The 20,687-nt window shown below is 36.9% G+C and overlaps 1 protein-coding gene across 2 annotated transcripts in view; it reads right to left on the reverse strand.

The window, feature by feature from the left end:
* Positions 1–20,478, reverse strand: part of CRACR2A (calcium release activated channel regulator 2A) — a 45,750-nt gene extending 25,272 nt beyond the window's left edge. Inside the window, exons 1-6 of one of the 2 annotated variants that reach the window (XR_010428145.1) lie at positions 18,767–20,478; positions 14,389–14,500; positions 12,073–12,238; positions 10,396–10,542; positions 4,893–4,983; positions 2,026–2,121 (exon numbers count right to left, since the gene is read on the reverse strand). Coding sequence is in view for 1 of the 2 variants with exons in the window: in XM_064644744.1 (XP_064500814.1) it covers positions 2,026–2,121; positions 4,893–4,983; positions 10,396–10,542; positions 12,073–12,238; positions 14,389–14,500; positions 18,767–18,934 (780 nt within the window). In the remaining variant the exon portion in view is untranslated. The remainder of the gene's footprint in view (positions 1–2,025; positions 2,122–4,892; positions 4,984–10,395; positions 10,543–12,072; positions 12,239–14,388; positions 14,501–18,766) is intronic. The other variant, XM_064644744.1, reaches the window with a different exon arrangement.
* Between the last annotated feature and the right edge of the window lie 209 nt (positions 20,479–20,687).

The raw sequence follows: 20,687 nt of genomic DNA on the forward strand, positions 1-20,687 counted from the left end.
GTTTATTCCGAAGGCTGATGGTTCTCATTGTGAAAAATTTTTATCATGTGTCCAATCAAAGTCTCCCATCACCCATCTTTTCCATGTGATTCTTTGTAAAAAGGGAATGTCCACCTTTTTTGTAGCCCCCCTTTAAATATTGGAGCACGGCCTTCTCCAAGTCTTCTTTTCTCAAGACTGAACAAACCCAGTTCTCTCAGCTCTTCCCTACATGCCAGGCTTCACAGTCCTTTAATCAACTTTGTGACCCTTCCCTGGAACCTCTCCAGCCTGTCCACATCTATTTTGTATAGCTGGGACCAAAACTGAACATGGTATTACAGGTGTGATCTGACAAGCACTGAGTGGAGTGGAATAATTCCTGTTGGTTGATACAACCCAGCGTCTTGGTAGCCTTTCTCTGCTGCAGCAGCACACTGTTCACTCATATTGAGCTTGTTGTCCACCAGGAGCCCTAGGTCCCTTTCCACGGCTCCCCAGCCAGGTAGATACCAGCCTGTTCTGCACTCCTGGATTAAGTTTTCCCAGGTATTACACTTGTGTTTGTTGAACTTAAGATTCCTGCAGCCCATGCAGGTCTTCCTGAAGGTTGGCTCTCTCTTCCAAAGTGTCCGCTTCCCCATTCAGTTTGGTATCATTGGCAAAATTTGTCAGGGTACACTTTATGCCATAATCCAGATCACTTCAGAAAATATTAAGCAGCCTTGGGCCCAGTATCAATCCCTGCTGGACCCCCCTTGTACCAGGTTGCCAGTGTGAAAAAGAGCTATTCACCATCACCCCTCAATACCTCCTGTCAGCCAGTTCCCCATCCACCGCATGGAACACTTGTGGTGTTCCACTGGAACACTTGTCCAGACCATAACACATCAGTTTCTCCAGGAGAATGCTGTGGGAAACCTTATCAAAAGCCTTGGAGAAATCCAGGTAGTGTCCACGGATTGCCCCACATCAACTAAGCAGGTTACTTTTTTGTAGAAGGCAAACAGGTTTTTCAAGTGTGACTTCCCCTTGGTAAATCCACACCGGCTTTTACCAATCACGTGCTTCATTTGACTTGTGACAGCCCCCCAGGATAGCCCTAACTTGCATAGTTATAGTAAGCTAGAGGTTTGTCTCTCCTCTGATTCAAGTGCAGTTCTACATTTCCCATCAGCTTCAGCAGTACCTGGATTCATTCCTCAGCAGAGGATCTAAATACTACATACAACTAGGAAACTGCCCTCAAACTTCTTTTTCCTCTTCCTTCCCTTTCCCTCTTCTGCTTCTCAGGATTGGCACTCCCAAGCACTGCTGCTAGGAAAAAATTTTATATGTATTTTATAATCATATTCTACAGAGGGAATTGGGTTTACAGCATTCCATTTCAGCCCTTTAAATCCCTTTCCCTATTGCTAGTTTTTCCTGCACTGACCTTTCAGATACTTTAAAGGAAGTTCACACATTCCGAAATACTCTGCTTCCCCAAGCAGGCCATGCATTTTAAGAAGTAAATGCATCGGGTTTTAATATGGGAATTTGACAAGCTGTCACCATGCAAGAGAACCATGCATTGCTATAAAACTGTTATCACAGAGATATATCAGGAGCAGTTTGTTCAGGAGGGAGCATTTCAAGTTCATAGTTCTGAATTGTCCAAAACAGGTAAATGAGTGGTTGGTACAAGTCTGGAGCAAAGGTATACACTGGAAGAGACAAATCATTGCTCTCTGCTCTTGAGTTGTCTGGGTATTAAGCCAATTCCTAGCACATTGAAGACAGTGAAATTCTGCTACATTTTCATAAAATTAACCTTCTACCTGGAGAGAATATCCAAAACATGTTTTTCATTATATCACATAAAAGGAAAATTACTCTACAAACATTTTTCCTAAGCACATGACACAAAAGCAACAGAGGGTGACAGTTTGGCAGAATTACATCACACCAAGTTGGAGTTTTGGGACCTGAAATAGTACCTAAATAAAATCACATGAACAAATAGGAGTTATCTATTTTTTAACTCTGAAGGATATCAGTTAGTACCCTTTTCTGTTTTTGAACCAATTGTTCCAGTTCTTGTTCCTTTGACAGCAGCTTGCACTCCAGCTCCTTACTGTAGGACTGAAACCTCTCTGTGTCCTGAAAAATTCAAAGAGGAAGTGGATTAACAGAACAGCACAATTGCATCAGCAGAAGGAGAAAAAGAATCAGGCATGAAAAGAATAGGCAAGCTTTCCACAGTGAAAATAACGAGATACGGGTAGAACTCAATTTAGGGATGGTATCACTCATGAATCAAGATTCTGAGCTTCTGTAAACTGGTGTAGCCCAGCAACTCCAGAGAATGCAGCTGCTACGGAATGTGCTGATTGCACATGAGTAGGCATCCAGTCTACAAAAGGAGGCAAAGTCTTCTATCTTAGGCATGAGCCTTAGGAGCTTAGCCAATCTAAATAAATGAAGTCAGAATGTCTCCTCTCATTTCCAGCCACACATACCCTATACATTAGCATTAATGTTCACTGATTGTAGCAGTGAGCTGCTTCTGAGAGCTAAACAAACTGAGAAAAAAAAACAGCAATAGAGTGAATAGATTTCTGTACATTTGTTTTCCTGAACTAGACACTGCTGGCACAGAGAAGTGATGAGAATGCACCAATGGAAACAACCTGGACAAATGTATTATGGAATCTTATGGAGTCATACTGTAACTCAGATACAAGATACCAGTTTGACATGGGAAATACAGAATACAGTACAGCAGCTCAGGTTGAAGGTAAAAAGAAACAATACCTGCCATGTTTAAAATCCATCACTAACAACAACTTGACACAGATGTTCCACTGGTATAAACAAGTGATTGGGGCTTCAAGATCTGCCTTTCACTTTGCAATTACATCAACCTATCCATTATCTAAAAATCCTGCAATCACTAGGAACTCACAGTCATATATGGAATTACTCCTTCAGACACTACCTAGCTGACACAAATTGTCAGACCTCCTCTGAGTAAAATCAGGTTCCAGCAGTACGCATCAGCTGAGAATCTGTGCTATTCCTCCACAATAGGCTTCTACTCCCCAAGGTCCCCAGGAAAATGCTTCTAAACAAAAATAAAAATTCCCTCAGGACAGCAGTGGTTCTTACATGCATTTCCCCTTCAGCAGTACATGTAATGGGGTAATCAAATGCATAATAATTGGCTTCTTCTGTGGAAGAATATATATCCAAGCGAGAAAGACAGAGTAACTGCCCCTTTTGTATAACCTTCAGTCAGCAGGGTACTAAGTATTGTAAATAGCTACAATTTGTACTTATTTGCATCTTACCAATTTCTTTAAATGTATTCTTCAAGAGCTGCTCTTCATTCAAGCTATTATAATTTCCCCTTTATATGGCATCAATGCATCTCTCCAGGCTGTAAAGTCTTTGTAAGACTTTGCATTAGAGAAAGAATTTAACAGCCAGATCCCCCCAGATCCCAAATTAGTCATGCCAAGAAACAATACTTCTTGAGTGTCTGGCAACCCTTAGTGTGAATGTTGACTACACTGTAAATAGCTTGAGTGGGAAGCTTTAATGAAAAAGCCTGAAAGAAATGGCTTTACCTCAAATATACAACTAATTAGGAGATCCAACAATCACTACTTACTGAAAAGACTTTGTTGTTTTACGGGGTTCAATACCACTTCAGTTGTGGGGTATTAAGAGCGTATAAACTATTTTTTCCACAAAATTGCTGTCAGGCAAAGTTGCAAATACATTTTATCCTTCAGCTGATACACAAACTTTATATAAAAAGTTCATCTCACCCACTGCTAAAATCTGCTCTCAGCTAGGAATGCAAAAAACTTGAAAATTTGAGTCAGATTCATTAGTGTGTGAGGCAAGTAAAAAGAATGGCTCCTTAGACAGCTGATAAAAGCTAATAAAATACTTGATATATTTAGGGGGAAAAAGGAAGTTTTAGATATCATATCTGATTGTGAATGGAGAAAATAACCACTATTTTGGCAACATTTTGTGTGTTGCTGAAACCCTATATTGCTTTCATTTATATGGCTGATGCCAGGACAACAAAAAGGCATAAGCCAGTAGCTCATGATGGATTGTCCCAGGCCACCCAGAGCAGCTGTGAAAAATGCAGCTTTTCAGTACTCAATACTTAACTGGACAAGTCTCTGAGCAACCTGATCTAGCTTGAAAGTTAGGAGTTCCACAGGCTCCTTTCCACCCATGATTCTAATTACTCTTTCCTGAAGCATACTGGAAGTTCTTGTTAGTTTCCTTGTTTTACAAGAAAAAGCAGGACAGAAAAATCCAAAGAAAAGACTACAAATGCAGTAGAGGAGATTTAAAGAAGACTTTGCAAGAAAAGGGAATTCATTTTCAGGTGTTCTGGAGGCACCATGGCCATGACAGAAGGATCTGACCTATTTGCTATTTTTCAAATAGCTGTGGTGGTTTTAGAAGTTACTATCACTTGAATCATCTCTTGTTGCTCTTCAGTGAGATCCTATCTCCTCCCAGAAAGCAGAAACTATAGAATTCAACAGGTTTGGTGGTGCTCTGAACAACCTCAAAGAGCATTTTTTGTAATTGTGACCAGAAGTTGAAACTATAGCAACACCAGTGATACAATGTTTGTAAATTAAGTGATTTCCAAAAGAATGCCAGCTGCTACTGTATGCCAACCACTGAGTACAGGACATCAATGTTCCTCTCATCCAACAAGTCACTTAGTTTGAAGCTGCAGAGACTGGATCAGTACAAAAGTAACTGTGAGGGAAAAGATGCTTTTTCTCATTTTGTTGTGAAACGCATTTTGTGGGCTTTGACACCCAGAATGAGTATGAAACCACTGAAAGGGGGAGCAGAATCCATGCCCACAATAACAAAGAGACACTCACTTTCAACAGAAACTGCTCTTTCTCCTTTTTGATTTGCTGTTCCATTTCCTCATAGAGATGTTGAATTTCTTCAGCATAAGCAGCAATTTTCCTAACAAGAGATAAAAGTATAATGACTGGATCTTAGTAGCATTACTTCAAGTCATGGCTCACATTATGAACTGAGCTCCACATTTCTGCCTTAACACAGGACTCCAACAAATGTTCTAGTGTCAAGGAAATAGGAATTTTTGTGCAGCAAAGTTCACAGATTAATTTTTTTTTTCTCTTGTGGAAGGAAAGCTTCAACAGTTCAAAAGCTCATATAAAGCTACATATCTGATGTTTCCACACAAAGCACCTGTTTGTTATGCAGTTATAATGAGTACTAAATCTTACATATAAGGAACAGACAATACTAAGAATATCAGAGCCTAAGTTCACCAATTAAAATTATTTTCACTGTAACTTCCATTTCTTTTTACTCTGGAACTGCATTATTCCCCACTCAAGAGCACTGAATGAGGTACTTCTATCATATCTGTTAGCTAGAACAGAATTCTTGAAAGACCTTCTTGAAAGCTGCCTTACTGCCTCTCTGACAGTTTTGCTGAAACAAATTTGAAAAGCCCAGATGAGGAATAGAAATAAATACACTGTGCACAAGTGTATGTGACTGTAGGAAAAAAGAAGTACCAACAAAGTTCACTTTTTTCCCCAATAGAATTTTGCAATTAATATCACTGCAGTTTTATACATGAAGAATTACATTGAACAGAGGCTTTAGCTTGGGCAGAAAAAATTTAACTGTTGACAGGGAACAAGACATCTGCTTTGCCCTGCTACTGTTCTATTCTACTATATTATATTTTCATTAATCCAGAAACTGAAAAGCAAAAATCACTATGTATCAAACTCAGGGGACATCCTAGAAAGAGATTATTATCCTAGAAAGATTATTAATAGAGATTCATAGGGTCTTTATATGACATTACTGTATATTCCCCCATAATCTTCCTGCCATAGATGTTACCTGAGCAATCTGTACATAATCTCCATGGGTATTCACATCAGTAAGAGCAAGACAAAATATATACAGTAGAAAGAAAAACCCCAACATTAATTTTGTAATCAGGGTATCTTTTTTTCTTTTTCCTCAATGCTCTACATTTTCTGTTTTCACTTATTGAAAGCCTGGTTCTTTTCTCAGTTAGAGCAAAGCAAATTGAAAACACACTTAAAAAAATTTACCTAAGCTAAGAAGAGTGAGCAAAACCAGAAACAAGTCTTTCCTTTCCTCTTTCAAACAACAGAACAGTTGACACTGCCAGCTTGCATTTTCAGTCACAGGAAAAAATTTGAGGGGAGACATTTTTTCAGGATTTGCAGCAGCAATAAACAAATGTCAAGCTATACGAATTTGAGGAAAACGATGGCTGTCACTTAGACTTTTTAAAACTCTGACCAGGTGAGAAAAGCAGCCCAGACAAGGACCTCTTCATCTGACTGCACCACTTCAAATAGAGGGTGCCAGAAAATCCAGAAGCCCTTTTTGCTGCCTGACTCCCCTTATAGTGTAAAGATGGGTTGTGTTCTGATCTTAAATTTTATTTTCTTCAAAATACGAAAATGCTTCATAAGAAATTAGCACTCATCAATGGAATAAAATTAACACAAATTCATAAAGAAATAAAAATTACTTAGAAAGGTATGGCAGAGATGCTAAGATCATATATCCACTGTATTTGTGCAGTATAATGTCACTTTGACCAGGGCTAGATAGACTATGTACTGAAAAATCCTGTAACTTTGCATAGACAGAACACATTGCACAGCAGTCAGTGTTTCCATGGGAATCATAAAGATTTTCTTTGCTTCTGTGTGACAGGGAGAATAACTTTAGTACCGTATTATTAAGCTGCTGATTGAGTGACTTCTTTCCTCTTATGTGTTTGGAAGCAAAGGATATGGCAGCAGCATCCAGACTACATCCAGGAGGCACTGCTGGATGTAGGAATCTTTTTAGTTGGTCTGGCACATAAGCACATGCCATTTCTGCAGGCTGAATACTCCCCAACCATTTTATTCATGACTTACCATTCTGATCAAATTAAACAGAAAGGGATAAAAAATATCCTGTTATAATCAAAAGTGTAACACAATAATAAGTAACATAATTAACTAGCAGCAGAAAAAATAATCCCACACATTAGCTGTTAAATATTCCCCACATATAATCAGGTGAAAAACCCTGGAGCCATAAGGGTATATCATTGTTATGTGAAAAATGCAACAAGTTTTGATTAAAATCTCTATTCCCTGGGATCATCCCATCTAGTTTTACTTAACACATTATTGTGTAGCTTCAGCAATATTTGATAATGTGATCTTTTTCCAGTAATGCTGTGAAACAAACAGATGGAGACAAAAGCAGATGGAATGTAACAAGTTCACTAAGTTCAGATGAGAGTTCAGGATCAACAGACTCACAAGGGTTTAATTTCTGCTCATTCATGTAGCTGAAATGTGAATTGTTCTTTCTCCTTAAAAAACCACAGTGATTTGTGCACACTGTGCACTAATGTTCTGAGATGCTGATTCTCCTCTTCCACAAAGATCGATTCTGACACTGTCCCATGCTAAGACCATGAGAAGACAGTTTTCCTTCCACTTCCCCTTTATACTTTTGTTTATCTTCTCAGCTGAGAACTGGTTTGAAACACAACCCATGTTTTTACTAGGTTTTTCTTTCAAATGCAAAGCACAGCAGCAGACAGAGCTAATGGCAGTTGATTTTATCTGTTATAAGAAAAAGCTCTTTCTCATCTCTTTTAAGCTTACTTCCTATCAGTCTTACTAAATGCCCCTTGGTCCTACTGCCAGGGATTTGAAGAATAACAAGGTCTGTCATATCCCACTCCTGCCTTAGCCTCCTTATTCAAGAGATCCGACCTTCTAAAAATAGCTCTCTCAGAATAGCTGTTCTATTCTTTTAACCACTGAGTTGCCATTCTCTGTACTTTTCTTTATCCCACTATATTCTTCTAGCATTGCACAGAACTTCATACAGTACTAAGATTCCATGTAGTGGCAAAAACTTGCTTTGTCATGTGCTCAGTACCCTCCCTGATAATGCACAACAGTTTACTGGGGTCTTCGGGCTCCCACTGCACCATGAACTGATGATTCCAGGAAGCTTTCTGCAATAATCCCAAGTGTTTTCTCTGGAATTATAACTGCCCATCATGTAAGCATGACTTTTATCTTCCTTACAGTCATCTACTGCTTTTTTGCTCATTTAATACATCACCATATTATTTAAAAATCACTACTGCTAAATTTAAGAAGCCATCTAATTTTAAATTATCATTTCAAAATAAATATGAATACCAGAAAATCAAGCAAAACTAACTTATCCTAGCAAAGAAAAATTGTATCCACAGAATCGCATTCTGTTTAGATTTAAAAATCACAATTTTTTTTCTTTCTAGATTAGCCTGCACATCCTCCCACGTGTGGTGTATTTGCATGTTTGTGTATTGAGAATATATGTACAGCCTCACTACTGCCCAGACCTACAAACAGGACAGCATCAGCGTACTGTATGTATTGAACCAGAACAGGAGGAAATCCCTGAGTCTCTTAGATCATGGGCCCCAGGTTCAGGAATGAAAATACACATGTGGGAAAGCTCCAGAAGAAAAGACAAAAAACAGATAGAGAAGAACATCATGGATTGACAGCATAGATTGTCACAGCACAAAGATCCCAGCATAAGCACATGAAGCTTTTCAGGGCATCCAGGATAGGAAAAAAAGGACCAACTTAAGACAAAAGCACAGCCTACATCCAGGAAAGGAGACAAAAGGCTGAGAGTAGACTGCCTTATTGCCTAATGACTCACAGAGATGAGGCAGAAAGGAAAGATGAAAGATCACATTATTCATATTCACTTTCCAAAGTTAACAATCAAGAACAACCCAGGAGACATTATAAGACCTCGATAACCAGCATCCATTATCTTCTGTGACCCCACAGTAAATGCTTGCCGGTCTATCCAGATACATGCATGTTAGTGCAAGTAAGTATGTGGGTATTAAAAAAATAATTTTCCCCCTTTATGTGGTCTTGTCTTGAGCTTTGCTGTTATTTGTACATGGTTTAAAAGAAAATAAGTTATTCATCCCCATTGTTACTAAAGACAACATTACTACTCCGACTCCTTCCAGCTATTGACTACAAACAAAACAACAATCTATTTGCTGAAATTAGAGGCATTATTGGGATCAACAAAAAGAAGAAATTAGTTAAAACCTGGTTTTACTACAAAAGTATAAAAATCCAATGCATTTTTAAGGTAGAGATTTCACATCAGCCAGAAAAGATAATGCTAATGCATTCTCTGTGCACCTCTGTGCTGAGCACAGCTATTAAACGGAACAAATTTATTCATTCAGTTCCCAAAAAACCACACACAAAAATCCCAAACAAAACCACAAAAACAACCCCCTAACCACACATGGTAGTTAATAATCTCTAGTCTAAAAGAGACAGCAAAAGTCTCTGTATGCTGTTTCCAACTGACTAGCTGTCCGAAGGCTAAAACCACTCTTGTAGACTTAGATGAAAATGCTACTATCAATATAAACCAATTGTCTTTAATGACCATACAGTTTTAGGTCTTTTTCTTCTTCATAAGCCTTGTCACATTCTCAGAATAGCCAGGAGAGTGCTGAACAAATGAAGTAAATGTTAAACAATATATTTACCTTCATTACTCAATCTGTAAGATTCTGCAATTCAGAAGCGACACTTCACAATAAAAATACACTGGAACTTCAACTACAACCATAATTTTGCATTCTGTTTCAATTTCACATAACAACTTTTTTCCCCTGAGTAGCTATATATTAAAGGGAGATCTATTAATTTTTAGTTCTTACATATTTATATATATATGTATTTTATGTATTTGTTTATATACATATAGGTTTACATAGAAAACAAATACATAGTATTTACTACATTTCATAGGCTTGCTTTATAGATATATATTTGTTAACTTACATTTTAACTAATATCAGTACTTTATGCTGGTTTAACATCTTAAACCTCTTACGTCTCTGGCCAGTTAATCCAGATTTATAGCTTTTCTGCACGCAGGGTTTTCAAAGCACACGGACAATTTACCAGATTTACTGGTAAATCTGACTGTCCTCTGGAATCAAACTGATTAACTAGATTGGAATTGCTTAATATTGTCTTAAAACTTCAATGCAATAATAGACATCTGCAAAAGAATTTCAGTCAACAAAGTCTGTTAACTGGAAGAGAAAAGCTAATTTCATCCAGTTCTGCATTACAAATAATTTTACCAGTACTCTTCATGACTAATAAAATATTACATAATGGGAACTCTTGCCCTCCATTCTCCACCGAAATACCTTGTTTATTTCAGAAGTTCAAACAGTAGGTAAGATAGTTGTAAAACTACACAAATGGTCTAACAAAGAGAAGTACTAACTTTTTTAGAGCGCATTCCAATTCATTCTTCTCATTATCTGCTTCTTGGAGCTGGGAGAAAATTCTGACCAAGAGCTCTTCAAAATTGGAAAGTAAATGAGGTTCATCTTTTCTTAGCTGCAACCAAAGTTGCTTCACATCACTCTCACTGAAAGTAGAGATCATAAAGGATTCATTAAGAGAGAACATTTCTCTGGTTGCAATAAATGTTCACAGCATCATAGTAGATGGAGGCTTAAGGGCATCACTGGTCAGAATACACAACTTATTAAAAACAAGGGCTACTTAAACTGTGCCAGATTTGACAAGGATGAAGTTGATGGGAAATGACGGAAACTGTGTTTATTCAAAAAAATGCATCATAATGTGCGGTCATTAATGGCTGTAGATTATCACAGGATCTGCTTGTTTAGTGGGTGCCCTGCCAGACACTTCATCTGAACAGGAATGGATAAGAAAGGAGAGATACAATGAGATTCAGTGTGCCATCCCATCACTTCTATTAGAAGTAAAGAGGTTTTCATGAATCTACGGTGAAGGAAGCAGTGCAAAAGCTAATCAAAACCCCTTCCTCGTAAGTTACTTAGACATGTTAAGAAATTGTGTTTGTACTGACTTCTTCCATTTTCAACATATTTTGATTCTACTGTGAGTCTGCTACAAAAATCAGAATAAAACATCTTGCAATTTCAATTAAAAGACTTACCAAGATAATGTTTTGTTTCCAAATACGTTCAGCAGATACTGGAAAAAAGATGCTCTACCGTGAATGACGATGAGTTTCCTAATACTTTGCCTATATTCTCCTGAACAACTTTTTTGTTTGTTTATTCTTGACTCACTCTCTTTCATGTGCATTGTAAACCTGAACCTAGCCAGCAAAGAGTGCTATATTTAAAGGACAAATTGAGGATAAGGATAGAAAAAGTGGGTGATGAAAATCTCTTCAAAATGAAAGCCTTTCAGGATGACTGACAACCAACTGTTACTCATAACAGGCAATCAGGTGAAGAGAAGGACTGAGGAGCACTTTAATTTAATGGTAAGAATCACTGATGTATTTCTTAAATATTCCTACCATCTGTGCAGATTCTCCCATTTTTGCTCCATGCTTTTTTTTGTTCTAGAACATTCCTTGTGGTTGAACAAAGAATGTCAGGCCTACACACAAAAAGATCCTAGTGCAGGTTTTATGTTCCATGTTTCAGAGTGAGCCATTCTGGCCCTGGAAGAGATAGTGTTATCAGAATAATCACAACATGCAATTATGCATGAAGGGGAGAAAAGGCAGAAAAACAGGAGAAAACTTCCTTTCCTATGGTTAACTGGTGCACTTTAAACACAGGTCTTGCCAAAAAAACCCAGTCATCATGCATTGTTTGATTGAAAATCAGTGGCATCTGTGGATTATATGCTAATTATGTTCAAAACCCACGACATAAAGTAGTTTAGCTTTCATATGGCAGAAAAACAAGTTTCATATGCTTGTAGTACAATAGTTTTGCTCTTGGAAATTTTGGTACTTTATCTGACAACCAAGAAAATTAATATTTTTAAGAATCACTGTGTTACTGAGCAGTCTTGGTTCTTGTTATTTACCTTGGATTCAATTAAACTCAAACCCAGAGATTAATTACAAAAAATCATACAATTGATTACTATTGCTGCAAAGACTCACTCATTCAAAACCTTTTTAGCTCCAAGCCGATCCATCAGATTGGAGAACTGGAATTCTTCATCCTCATCATCACCCATGGTCTCTTCGCATATAACTGGGCAGGCTGTTTCACCTGATTGCTGCATCATGTCATTTTTCAAAGCAATCTGCTCCAAAAGAAACTGGCCTAAGAATTAGAAATTACACATATTAGCATTTTCAGAACTCAACTATAAGAAGCAATGTAATACTAAATATACTAAAGATCAAATTTTACAGTAAGTACAATTTGTGAGGGAAACACCTACACTTGTTTACAGGCAGAGTATAATGAGGATGAGGTATGGCAAGAGGATCTCGAGTTCTGTGGCTGACTTTGTGCCCACTTTAATGTTTAACCTTCAGTAAATAATTCAAAATTCACAAACCTAATGAAAAAATTCTTATCTCCATACAAAAAAAAAAGACATAAATTGTAGTAAAAAGCACTTCATAAATTAGTGGCCACATTTTTTGATATGTTTAAATAGATGTTTGGAATCTAAAATAACCATAGCATTGGTTATAAAATTGATAAAATTGATAAAACGTACATCAAATAAAATATAACATTCTTTTTAATGCATGACCAAAGGCACACTTCAAATTCCTATATAAATTTCATACAGAAAGCTATATTTTATTAACAGTAGTTGTACAGTGAGGATGCAGAAGTGAAATTCCCACATAAATAATCAATACACTTGTGCTCGGCTGAGGCAGACCAGATACATTCCATCAAGTTCTAAATGTCACAGTTATTTTATTTGAATATTTGCAAGTCAAAATTTTTAAGGAATCTAGGCAAAGGGGGTATGCAGAGGATTTTTTGTTATATTCTAAACACCAGTACAGAAGTTACCATAGACACAAGGAAACAGAAATACTGGTGTGGTTTTATGGTCTTATTAACTCCATCTTGCATTTTTTCTCCAGCACCAAGCAGAGAATGTTGACAACAGAATAGAATATGTTGCAAAGAAAGGCTACAGTAAATTTCAGATTTATCACCATTTACAAATATGAACAGGATTCTCCCATAATAATTGGTGCAGTACAAGTTTTATCCAGACACTACTCTGCTTTCTCCATGCTCTAGCTTTCTATAGCAGCCTATATCTAGTACAGCTACTGCTTCTGCTAGGAATACCAACATCATCACCCAGCCAAATGTAGCTAGACTACCTAGCCTGGAAAATACCTGTGAATGTTGTGTAGAAGGTTAAAATGTACCATACTTTACACTGTCTATCTGTCTTTTGTGAATCCTATACATAGGTGCTGTGTCCATGTCCTTTGTGTGCTTGTGTGTGTGCAAGTGTGGGTGCCTCTGGGATACACATTTAACTTCACTGCCAGTTGAATCTGCAAACAGGAGAGCAGTGGCCACATCCTCCTTGTTCTCTGGACTGGGCTCCAGCAGTTGAGCAGAAGCAATCTTCAGGATCTGGAGCTGCTGGAGATGGGAGCCACTTACAACCTCACTAAATAAACAGTTTTGGTTTTGCAGGAAATACTTATGAAAATAATTTTCATTTAACTGAAGAAATACGTAATTTACTTGTGAAAAGTAAAGCAGTAATACATTATTTCATTTTTAAATAATGGCAATTTTCAGATTAAACCATAGTCTATTAAGATACTTGATCTAGCTCTACAATGGAAGAGGTGGGACATGAGAGAATTAAGATGTCAAACCACTGGTGATCTGAAAGCAAAAATTAAGGTATTATATAAATACTATAAATAAATAGTATAAATACATAGTATTTAAATTGAGATTTAATGTTTCGATTCATATATAGAAGACATTCCATTTTCTAGAGAAAATGCTAAAATTTAAACACAAAATTGATTTTGCATAAACAATCGAAAACAGTCTCCCTAACATTGTCATCTTATCTGGAATGTCACAGCTGGGGAGAAAACAAACACAGACAACATGACAGTAAGAGTGCTGTTGCAAAACAGGCAATTACAAAGAACTTATTAGCTCCTATTATGCAGTAATAAGTGCCTCATCCTATTTTGTTTTGAAATAAATTAACATTACTTGAATTAATTTGTTGTAGAAAGCATTTCCATAGCTCTAAGGACAGTGGTATTCACACATTTTTAACATTGTCTTACATTAATCTTAAAGACAATCTTAATTATCTTCCAGGTCTTATGACCTGATTGAAATAAAACACAAGATTTCCCCCCTCCTCCTGTTAAGACAAAATGCTTCTTTACTGATGTGAAGAGTACAGAACACGAATGAAGCTCAATACAGGAGACATGCTTTCCAAAACTCACTGAGTCCTGTGATGAACTCCTTTGGAGTAAGTGAGCCATTGCCATCAGCATCCAATGTAACAAAAACTTTCTCAAGCTCTTCCAGGCTAAGAGGTAACTCAGGATGCAGTCTCTGAAATGATAAAACATACAGCAACTTCATCCATTACTCCAGAATAAGAGGAAGACTAGATTCTACAGAACATCCATAATACAGAAGGATAGGTCCTTTGTTTCCCAGAGTGAAAATCCAAACACATTAAACAAGATCAACTGAGGGACATTTGCTTCAATAACTTCTTTATTTACCTTTATGAGTCCATGATGACAAAGAAGTGAGAACACGCTCCCTGTGACACAAATTCCAATCACACAGGGAAGAGGAAGAACTTAAGGTACAGACTCAGCATCCTGGTGGCTAGTGGACAATCTTGGCAGCAGAAATGTATGCCTAGTTCCTTCCACATCATGAGGTCAAGCAACAGACTCACCAGATGACTACATTATAGAGGATATACTGTCCTAACTAAAGCTGCTTCAAAATATGTAATTTTGAAAATAACTGCATAAACAAACAAATAAATAAAACAAAGCTAAGAAAGCTGCATGGTCCAAAGACCAAGGACCTTCTGATCCTGTAACGAGTTAAATGTAGTTTATGACTCTCTACTTCTGAAATACAGCATGCTGACACAAAAGAAGACATAACTTCATGAAACCATCTCCACAAAACTACATTTTTTTCCCCTGATAATCTTGAGACAGGCATAAAAGAAAAAAGAAAAAATTTGTAAAACTGATCCTAATGGGTTTACTCCAATTCTTCTGACAGTGTAGACAGATTCCCAGAAATAGGAGGAACTGGAATGGCAAACAACTACAACAGCAAGGATTTCCAGTGGGAGACAGCAATAGGAAGATTAAAACACCAGCTTGAAAAGCAGTATAAAGACACACCGGTGAAGTCCTCTACTTTATTAGTTAAGCTTTTAATCCTCCCCCCTCAAACTGCTGTTGTATATAAAACATACTAAAATTGCAAGCTAGTCGGCTGATAAAGTTCATCAGATTAAAACTGTTAAAGCTGTTCCACTGTGGGGAAGGCAGTTAGGGCCAAAGAAAGTTTCTCCTTCAATCCAGGTACAATAGAAATGACTATTCAATATACTAAGCCATATAGGCAAGTAAGAACTGGCTGAGTGCATTAACCAGGATCTCCCTGGCTGCAATGAAGGCTGCAACGGACTGTATGAGCTGAAGGAAGAGCAGTAAAAGGAATTCCAAGACGGTCTTGAGAAATGAAATCAACAGTTTCTAAAGGACAGAACTATCTAGAACAGCCAAAAAGGGATTTCTGAGCAGGATTAATTGTGAATTGCTGCCTGCTTCCGAAAAAACAAAGAAAATTTACTTCATCAGCAATATATCTGGTCACCAGTTTCTTACTTAAACACGGCCGTCTTCCCAAAGCTTTGGATTTTAATCTCTTAGATCTAAAGGGAAACTTTTAAAAATGAGCTTCTGTTGTAAAAGTCTTACAGCCCACACTGCACTGATGAGGGAGGAGGTGCTTCAGACAAATTACTCTTTTTACACTTAAAAAACCAGAAACTGTACCCCTACTGCCAGGTCTTTGGGATCTGCTGAAGAAGCACTTCTTGAAAGCTGGTTGTCCTTGTCTGACCATGCCATCCACACAGACCCACTTGCTATTCCAGTACAATGGCTTGTGGGTCTTGCTGCAAACCTGACTGACAAATACATGCTTCTCCAAATATAGCTGGACTGCCCTAATGCAGTATTCAAATTCTGATGTGAATTACACTAATTTTGCAATAGAAACCACCACAATTACTTCTATTTTCTTGGGAAAGTATATGAAAGTAGGAGATTTTGAGGAATGCTCCATTAAATTTCCTGTGGATAATTTACAGACTTTGATGAATTAGGCCACACATTGTTACTAAGATTAAGTCAATGTTTTCCCAACCTCTTGTTTTTATTCTAAATAAAATAATTAAATTTTTTTGTTGTTGGGAAAAGAAAATGTTATTGGTCTCATAATTGTGGTTTTGTTTATCTGCTCATTTCAGGTTTACTGTAAAATCCTTTGAATATGAGGCTCTCGAATATTTTAAAAGAAAAAGAAATAAAACATTCAGAGATACCATTGGAGCTTCAAAAGAAACTATCTGCATTGCCACCAAATGTGCTCTGTGCTTTCATGACATCTATGCTTAATTCTCTGAAAATACCAAGCTTTTACTCTGCTAAATAAAAAGACAGAGGTCAAATAGCTAAGGGCAAAATCTGAACTCAGTTCTGCTATACACACTCTACAACATTAATTCTCTTTATTCATTACAACCTCAAGACCCAAAGGACGAAGCTGTGGTTTCAAGTCTCAGGTGGAATATGCTTTCTTGCAATTTCAGAAAACCTCTTGTTTGTTTGAAAGTTGAGTACATTTGCTATTTTGAAATGGAATGAAAAAATTTAAAAAAAAATTAGTATTAACATAGTCTCACAATAAACAGCATGATATAATCTGGGAGAAGTAAATCTTTAGTATAATTACCATATTACAGGTACATTAGAAAACTTTGCAAAATTTGTTCCATTGAAATTAACTGGATATCAGATACTCAGCACTCTCTGTTGAAAATCATGCTTGTATCACATGACTGAAGACTGAAACGCCTAATGTTACCATCCTATATTTGAAGCAAAGCTTCATTAATGGTAAGCAGCACAGAACTACCTAACAGCATAATGTAAATATGATCAACAATTAGTACCTTTTAAAGAAAAAATTGATTTACTTTATTGATTTATGTCTTCGCTATAGGGAGAAAACATCATGACAAGTACAGGAAACAAAAGTAAGTATAAAGAAACACCATCTCAAGTGTCCTGAGCACCTTCATTTTTGCATTTAAATGAACTTACATACACTTACATATATACTGAAGTTGTCAGATAAAGTAAACAAGCACTCATGATGAAATAGAAGAAATGTACTTTAGTTGTTCTTCGCAATCCTTTTTCTATTGCATCTTTAGAACCTGAAGTATAAATTTATCAGCACTCTAAGTATAAAATCCAGAATCAAACAGAAATAAACAATTTTACGTTCCTTGAGAAAACAGGCATTAAAACTTTTTATACACATATATGGTCTTCCATTAGGTAAAAATATATGCCATTCAGTTTTTGGAAAGACAACAAAATTATAATCTATTAAATTCTCTGTAGGTCTAGTTTTACCAAAAATTACCACTGGCAATATATTTGTTTGTGTTCAGTTACTTCACTGAGATAATGTAGATTGGTAAAGCCTACAGTACAGCAAGAATTGGCACCCCCCTCTTTTTTTGACTTTGGATAATTAATAAAGGTCATCCGGAAACTCAGCAACACAAAACTGCACAGAAACCACAGAAACCTCTTGAGAGCTAGTAAACTGAGCAGTTTACTTAGATTTTTGGGTTTTTTTGCTTTTGGTTGTCTTTTTTTTTTTTTTACTTAGGTTTTTGCTCTTTCTAGGTAGTTAAAATTGTTTCCTATATACAGACACATCTTTGTTTCTGAGGACATGGAAGGTTTGTAAATTTTACATTTACGTGCTTTGATAGTTGTTTGCAATTAATTCATTTTGCTCTCACTCCCCAATTCTATTTCATCCGTAAGTAGTGAAGTAGAAATGGATTAACACAATTAAATTATGATTTGCATGTCATGCATGAGTTTATACTTGTTTTCTGCCACATACTGGTTCAAATCATCTTATCAGTTCTGCAATATGCATCCAATCACATTTTCAAAAGATTTTGTTATATATAGTTCCTTTTTTTGTCAACATTTTCAGCAAATCTGATTTTGGGCCCTCAAACAAATTAAACACAAATAGGTAAGGTTACTGCAAATACTGAATAATGCTAAAAATACTGTTCCTCTATACTTCCTACATTTATATGTGATCCAGCTGAGAGTTCACCATTGTTGGGCAATGAAACCAAAGTGAAAGACTTTATTTACACAATTTTACTGAAAAAACAGAAGGATAAAATTGATGGACTGAATACATTCATGACATTGTGGCAAATTGCAAAGTAATGAATTTACTGGTGTTTCAGTTTTTTCAATGAGAATGGAATTAAATTCCCGGGGAAATTTTAAACTTCATTTACTTTGATTTTCCACTTTTTTGTTGCTTTAACTGGAAAAAAAATTTAGGCATTATGTAAGACTTCAAATATATTATTTTAAATTCCATGTATCTGTTTAAAGTTATGAGGAGGGTGTTAACACTTTTAACTCTAAATTAATCCCTCTCAACTCGTTAAGGGCATTAAGAGCTTCTCTCATTCTGCATTTCACATAACCAATTTTGTTTTACCTGCATGTCTTGACGAGTGACGAAGCCTTTGCCTTCCAGATCACAAATCTGAAAGAACTCTTGTGCTTTTCCCAACACAGTTAGTTCTGGGTCTTGTTCTCCAGTCCTGCCCCTCTCTGCATCTCCTGGTGGCACAGGACTGGCACAGTCTCGTTGTATTCTGTCCATTGTCACAATCTCAGCTCAGGAATATTTTGGGATGCTGCTATCCCATTTACTCATAAATTCTGATCTGCATGGAAGGTAAGGAAAAAAGCAAATCAGACCCTCTTAATGATGTTTTCCACAATCTCTTAGCAACCACCTATTTAATTAGGCACTAAAGCTTAAAAATAAAAAAAGCTTTTTGAAAATGTCTACCCTTGATGGGCTGCACTAAAGACACTGCAAATGCGATGATGAATGAGGAGGGGGCAGTCTGAGGGAAGACAAAACTAGCTCCGAAATGGAATCTCAAAGCAAAATCAGCCAGTTTGGCAAGAAATATGGACACCAATCAATATGAACAAGAAAACACGAGAAATGTGGGTAAATACAAAAATAATTTAAAGCCACTACAAGTATTAAACTGGTATTCTTTTGACTCTCATCATCTTAACATCATATATCATAATTTGCATCTAGTGTTTTGGAACACAGTCATATGACAGCTATAAAATGGAAGGTAACTGATGTCTGAAGGAAAATGATGGATCATGGTGTTTAAATCAAATAAGTAAAATTAAGGGAAAGATAATGTATTATGGAATTCTGAAATATTTTCTTAGATTCATCCTTATTACTTAGGACCTTGACTTTCAGCTGTGAAGGAGAAATAATTGCTAGTGAACGTGGTGCAAAGATTTCCCTGTATGATTTTAACTTATTATCATGTGGGTAAACCAAGTAGGAGATAGACTGTTTCACTGTAGTACTGTGTATTTGTGACAGGCTGAGAACATGTGTACAGTTAGCAGCTCTCAGATAACATGCAAAAACTTGACTCATTATCTGCCTCTTAAATTTGTGTTTCTGCTTTTCTAAGTAGGTCTACCTAAAGTAGCCACAAATTTGTCTGATAATTTTTAACAGATTTAAGTATTTTGTAAGGCATTTAACTATTATAAAGGAATACAGCCTGATTCTGATCCATGCACAATTTGGAACAGCTCCAACAGAGGCCACTGAGAATTGTTTAAATCTGAAATGTACACTGTCTTCAGAGTACAGGCCTTGGCATTGCACGGATGCGAAGGAAGAATCTGAGGAAACGAGACCTTAGGTTTGTCTATGAAGTTTCTTAAGGAGAAAAGGCTCACATAGACAGAGCAATTCAGCCTGAGCCTGTTTTATTTTATGCTTAAGTTCAAACCTGGTAGTGTTTAAAACACAGCATCTTCCAAGAACTTCATAGATGTCACACTTAGAGCTTGCAGTGGCTTCCCATGACAAAGCAATTTCTCTGATAGCTAAGGGTCAGGCAGTTGGATTTCCCATATTGCATGTAAGTATAAATGCACCGTAAACAGGACATTGACTTCAAATCAAACTAGGACTTTGACAAGCAAATCACTCGCCTCCCCTGAAACCATGTGACAAAAATCTGCAAACATAGGGAATTTTCCTCTCTCTCCCTCCTCTCTTTTACAATCATCATCCCAGGACTGTTCCTCAAATACTCGCTGAAGCTGAAACAATTGTGGCTTAATAGCCAAAGAACTCAGATGTCAAAATCCTTCCTAAAGCAGAGTTACAAGCAAGAGAAGAAAAAACTCTGAAAGAAGCCAAGGAATGGCTACATCCAATGCCATTCTGCCTTAGGAAACTCCTCCTCAGAATGCTTCAATTATAATGTACAGCAGGCAGGGATGTTCTATAAACCCCAAGACCAGCTATTTAAACCAAGCCCCTGCCCCTACCTGCACCCAACACACTGCACAGG

Source organism: Pseudopipra pipra, chromosome 2 (assembly GCF_036250125.1).
Source record: "Pseudopipra pipra isolate bDixPip1 chromosome 2, bDixPip1.hap1, whole genome shotgun sequence".
NCBI classification, from domain to species: domain Eukaryota; kingdom Metazoa; phylum Chordata; class Aves; order Passeriformes; family Pipridae; genus Pseudopipra; species Pseudopipra pipra.